Genomic DNA, 6,000 nt, shown 5'->3' with positions numbered 1-6,000 from the left:
GTGATGTGTGTGTGTGTGTGTGTGTGTGTATAGTGATGTGTGTGTGTGTGTGTGTGTGTGTGTGTGTGTGTATAGTGATGTGTGTGTGTGTGTGTGTGTGTGTGTGTGTGTGTGTGTGTAGTGATGTGTGTATGTGTATAGTGATGTGTGTGTGTGTGTATAGTGATGTGTGTGTGTGTATAGTGATGTGTGTGTGTGTGTGTGTGTGTGTGTATAGTGATGTGTGTGTGTGTGTGTGTGTGTGTGTATAGTGATGTGTGTGTATAGTGATGTGTGTGTATAATGATGTGTGTGTGTGTGTGTGTGTGCCCTTCACTCCGCCTCAGGCCAATGAGAGGTGTGCGGGGGCGAGCGGCCCAAGGGAGCAATCTCATTGGCCTGGCCCAAGGTCCAATGAGATTGCCGCTAGGGACACGGGGAGGGGCACAGGGAGACACATACAGACCCGGACACATAGGACACTTTCAGAAATATATAGTAGATACTGCCCTATATTATACATACTGCCCTATATTATACACACTGTCCTATGTTATACACTGCCCTATAAGCTCCTATATTATATATACTGCCCTATTTTATACACACTGCCCTATAAGCTCCTATATTATACACACTGCCCTATAAGCTCCTATATTATACACACTGCCCTATATTATACACACTGCCCTATATCATACACTGCCCTATAAGCTCCTATATTATACACACTGCCCTTTAAGCTCCTATATCATACACACTGCCCTATATTATACACATTGCCCTATAAGCTCCTATATTATACACATTGCCCTATAAGCCCATATATTATACATACTGTTCTGGCGGCTGCAGCACCACAAACACGCTCAGCTTCTTCACCCAGTCGCGCTGCAGGTCCCTCTGGGACTCCCTGAGGGGCGACTCCCCCTCCCACACCAGCAGGATCATGTGGCACTCAGGCTCCCAGAAGGGCTCCTCAAATTCCAAGATGATCTTGTTGTTGGTTCCGAAGCCCATGTTCTGAATGGCCCGAACCTTGTGGGGCGGGAGAGGGGGCTGGAGGAAACCCAGAGCACGTTCCTTTAGGAATCCTAGAACCAGGGGACAGGTCAGAGGTCAAGGCACAGATCACCCACACCCTCTCACACCTGCAACCTTCTCTGACCCCCGTCACCGGTCAGTGCCCCGGTCTCCCGCTTGTCCACCTAACGTGCTGCAGAGCTGGATCCCTCATTCAAATCAACGGAGCAAAAGTCTTCCCCAGCAACAGGAAGACAGACAAAGGGAATACTGACCAGGGATGCCGGCTATTAAATCCCAACTCAAATCCACTTTTATAGCAGCATGAAAAGGGCTGTCACAGATTTTTGGGGGGTGACCCCTTTAGAGACCTCACGTACCCTGTGTTTGGAATCACTGCCGTAGGCCTTGGATATAGTAGACCCGCGCTGTCACACGCAGTATGGACGCGGCCGTAACACTGAGGGCAGAGTATCACCCAGTGATTCTTTCAGCCCAATGTGTTAGGACCTGCATACTGGTCACGCCGTAACGTGGCTGCATACTGGTCACGCCGTAACGTGGCTGCATACTGGTCACGCCGTGACGTGGCTGCATACTGGTCACGCCGTGACGTGGCTGCATACTGGTCACGCCGTGACGTGGCTGCATACTGGTCACGCCGTAACGTGGCTGCATACTAGTCACGCCGTAACGTGGCTGCATACTGGTCACGCCGTGACGTGGCTGCATACTGGTCACGCCGTGACGTGGCTGCATACTGGTCACGCCGTGACGTGGCTGCATACTGGTCATGCCGTGACGTGGCTGCATACTGGTCACGCCGTGACGTGGCTGCATACTGGTCACGCCGTGACGTGGCTGCATACTGGTCACGCCGTGACGTGGCTGCATACTGGTCACGCCGTGACGTGGCTGCATACTGGTCACGCAGTGACGTGGCGAAGCCGGCCAATTCAGTTGAACAGCAATTCTACTTGTTACCAAGTAGAACAAAGATAAACCAGTCAAACAAAAATTAAATGAACCCAACAAGTGTGGAAGGGGTGTTTCAGCGGGCACCACGAGGCAGAAAAAACGTAGCAACTGCTGGACTGTGCTGTGAAGTGTCCTTTATTGAAGCATGGTTAAAAAGAGGGGGGAAAAAGGATGCCCCTGCACCTCTAACGCGTTTCACCCAAGCATGGGCTTTTTCAAAAATTAAATGAACCCAACAAGTGCACTGATGAAGTGCACTTAAAACAGAAGGGTTAAATCTGAAGAACCCTGATTGGTGGATACCGAGCAAAGCACCCCGCCTAACGCCCACTGGGAGGCAAACTCTGAAACCGTCCCAGTAGACTCGGCGTACGAGTACTCTGCCCGAATACGGGAGTGCACCAGCGCCCGGAACATGACCACGATGTTTGTCAGGACCCCCCCCTCCAAACGCTGCTTCCTGGTTTTACAAATGGCTACCTTAGCCAATGCCAGGAGCAGGTTGACCAGGAGATCCCTAGGCTTATTGTCCCGGGACACTGGGCACCCAAAAATAAAAAGATGAGGTGAGAAGTGCAACCAGAACAGCAGGAGTAAGCTCCTCAAGAAGGAAAAGAGGGGCTGCAGTCTGGCACAACTCGAATAAATGTGATATACGGACTCCCGCTCGCCACAAAAGGGACAGGTGGCGGGGGAGTCCGTAAAGTGTGCCAAATACTCTCCTGTGCTCAGTGCTCCGTGGAGGACCCTCCAACTCAAATCCCCGGCCGGACGGGGAACCAAAGATGAATAGAGTTCCATCCACCGGGGTCTCTCGTCCTCGTTCGCTGGGAATACCCGCCTCCAGATGGTGTCTGGGCGGGTGACAAGGGCGAGGTAATGCACTATATGGAGCACCAGAGAATACAGGACTTTTCTCGGCATGCCGCGGAAACATGCCGGGGACATTTCCCCCAACTTGCTGAGGTTGGGGGAGAGAAGAGCCCGAGGGGGTTGCCGTGACCTTGGTTCCACGCAAAGATCCGGAGAGACGAAATTGATAGGATGACAAGGCTCTCCGGTCTGCAATACCCCCTCAATGAAGGTGCGGGAGTCGGGGTGTATGGCATCTTTAATCTCCTGGATCAAACGACGAGGGACGCGGGCACTACGCAGATCCATACGGGGCGCGAGCACCTCTGCCCCTACCCAATCCCGCCGCTCATAGTCCAGGAGATCCCCGACTCTGGTCACCTGCGCCAGGATTAGCCGGCGGCAAATAGAGGGTGAATCCAACATCCGAGCCCCCACTGCTGGATTATACAGCAGGGGCTCGGCGAGGAAATCAACCCCCACCGCCTGTTCCTTCCTGGTCGCGGAGACCAGTTTCCAGGCCTTCAGTAAGTCCCGATAGTATGCCGGCAGCTCCGAGAGGTTTCTACCTAAACCCTCGGGCCTGATGAAAAAGAGTTGCCGGTCATACCTCATATTGCGCAGCTGGCGAAAGAAAAAGGTTGCCAGCTGGCACCACTGCGGAGACGGATCTGCGAATAGGTATCTCTGCAGGTATTGGAGGCGGAAAGTGTGTAACTGGGAGCGGACACACACCACTCCCTGTCCACCCTCCTCCAAAGGGAGACACGCAACTCCCACAGAGACCCAATGCTTCCCCATCCAGAGAACATCCATCAACTTCCTCTGGATCTTGTTGATAAATTCGGGGGTTGGACCCATGGCTATCAGCCGGTGCCAAAGCTGACTGGCCACTAGCTGATTAATCACCAGGGTTCTTCCCCTAAGGGAAAGCATTCTCGACAGATACACCCATGACCCCAGACGAGCAATGACCCGTTCTTCAAGATCACTGAAGTTTTCTGGGGCAGGGTCCTCCGCAGCAGACAGGTAGACTCCCAGATAGTTGAGAGTATCGCTCCCCCACGAGATATTACGAAAAGTGGGGGGCAAAGAGTCCACCTTTAAGGGACCCACCAAGATGCCGGAGCACTTGGACCAGTTGATCCGAGCAGAAGAGGCTGCGGTGTAGACCTCTTGACACTCCTGTGCCCGCTCTAGATCATCTAGGTCCTGGGCCACGAGGAGCACATCATCGGCATAAGCCGACAGGACTAGCCGCATGTCGGGCTCCCGCAGCACCAGCCCGGTAAGCCTCTTCCTCAGTAGGCAGAGGAAGGGCTCAATGGCCAGCGCGTACAGTTGCCCAGACAGGGGGCACCCTTGACGCACTCCCCGACCAAACACAAAAGGTGCCGTCATTGACCAGTTAATCTTCACCAGACACTCTGCAGAAGCGTACAGCATCTGGAGAAAGCTCACAAATTGTGGGCCGAAGCCAAACGCCCGCAGGGTCTGCATAAGGTAACGGTGATCCACTCTGTCAAACGCCTTCTCCTGATCTAGGGACAGGAAGGCGAGTGATAGACCAGTCCTCTGCGCGTAGTGCATCAGGTCCCGGACCAGAAAAATGTTGTCATGAATGCTCCGGCCCGGGACAGTATAGGACTGGTCGGGGTGAATCACCTCTGCCAGCACGGACTTGAGCCTCAGCGAAAGCGCTTTGGCTACGATCTTATAGTCCGTGCTGAGCAGTGAGACCGGTCGCCAATTAGAGATCTGACGGAGATCCCCCTTCTTCGGCAGCAAAGACAGTATTGCCCGCCGACACGAAAGTGGCATCTCACCGATCTCCAGGGCTTCGGCTAGGACCTCGGTGAAATCAGGTCCCAGCATCTCCCAGAAAAACCGGAAGAACTCCACAGTCAGCCCGTCCAGCCCCGGCGCTTTTCCGCGGGACATGAGACTGAGGGCTTCAGAGAGCTCGGCCAGAGTCAAAGGTAACTCAAGCCGCTCCCTTCCATCCTCACCGACCGTAGGAAGCCCCTCCCATAAGACCCTGCATTTATCTGGCTGGATGGACTCCGGAGAGAAAAGATCTACATAGAATCTCCGGGTTCTGTCCCGGATGCTCTCCGGGTCAGTCAGAGGGGTACCGTCCTCTGCCAACAGGCATGTGATATGTCTACGGTTTCCCCTCTTTTTCTCCAGCGTGTAGAAGAGGCGCGACCCGCGATCCATCTCTCGAAGGAAGTTGATGCGGGATCGCACATACGCCCCCCGAGCTCTCCGATCTTCCAAGTCCCGGAGAGCGCACTTCCTCTCCACGTACATACTCTGCAGGTATTGGTCTCCCGCCACAGACAGCCGCTTCTCGAGATCGAGCACCTCCTCCCTGAGGGCCTCGATCTCAGCATCGCGCCGCCCGCTGGCACCTCTGGTGTACTCCTGACATACGAGGCGCAGATGAACCTTGCCCACGTCCCACCACTGCTCTAACGTAGCAAAGTCTGACCTGCAACCTCTCCAGGCCATCCAAAAGTCTCGGACAGACGTCGCAAACCCCTTGTCCTCCAACAACGTATTGTTGAAATGCCAATAAGCGGCCGAAGGTGCTGCAGGTAGCAGCGTCACCGTCACGGACGCACAATTGTGGTCCGAAAACGGCGCCAGCCTAATGGCACTGGACTGGGCTCGCGACAGGCTGTGGCTGGAAATATACAGCCTGTCGATCCGGGACCAGGACATCCGTTCACCCCTAAACACCCTAACATGGGTGAACTCAGTGGATGCCTCAGGATGTTCTCGCCAGACGTCTACCAAGGAGTAGCGGGTGATGACCTCCCGCAAGGCCGACGCAGAACACGGGTGTGGCTCCTGACCATTCCGGTCCTTCCGAGCCTCGAGGGTACAGTTAAAATCACCCCCGAGCACCACGTATTCGTCCGCGTCGACTGTCTCCAGGTATTCAGACATTCTGACGAAGAACTGCCTTCTCAGGGGTCCGGTGGCAGGAGCATACACGTTCAGGAAATGAAACGTGTAGTCCTCGTGTCGGACCCTGATATGCAACAGGCGACCTGGAACAACAGCTTTGGCAAGCAGCAGCTCAGGTTGAAAAGACTCAGAGAACAGGGTCACCACCCCACTAGATGTTGAAGTGAGATGGCTGAAGAAGACACTGCCTCG

At 54.3% G+C, this 6,000-nt stretch overlaps 1 protein-coding gene across 1 annotated transcript in view; it reads right to left on the bottom strand.

Moving 5' to 3' along the window:
* The window catches only part of PAOX (polyamine oxidase), a 40,978-nt gene that overhangs the window by 11,364 nt on the left and 23,614 nt on the right, over positions 1 to 6,000 (bottom strand). The window contains exon 4 of the mRNA XM_075610280.1: positions 818 to 1,073. Within this exon, the coding sequence (XP_075466395.1) occupies positions 818 to 1,073 (256 nt within the window). The remainder of the gene's footprint in view (positions 1 to 817; positions 1,074 to 6,000) is intronic.

The sequence above is a fragment of the Ascaphus truei genome, chromosome 8 (genome assembly GCF_040206685.1).
Source record: "Ascaphus truei isolate aAscTru1 chromosome 8, aAscTru1.hap1, whole genome shotgun sequence".
Lineage (NCBI taxonomy): Eukaryota > Metazoa > Chordata > Amphibia > Anura > Ascaphidae > Ascaphus > Ascaphus truei.
Note: the sequence above shows the minus strand (reverse complement) of the source record. Positions and strands in the feature narration are given on the sequence as shown.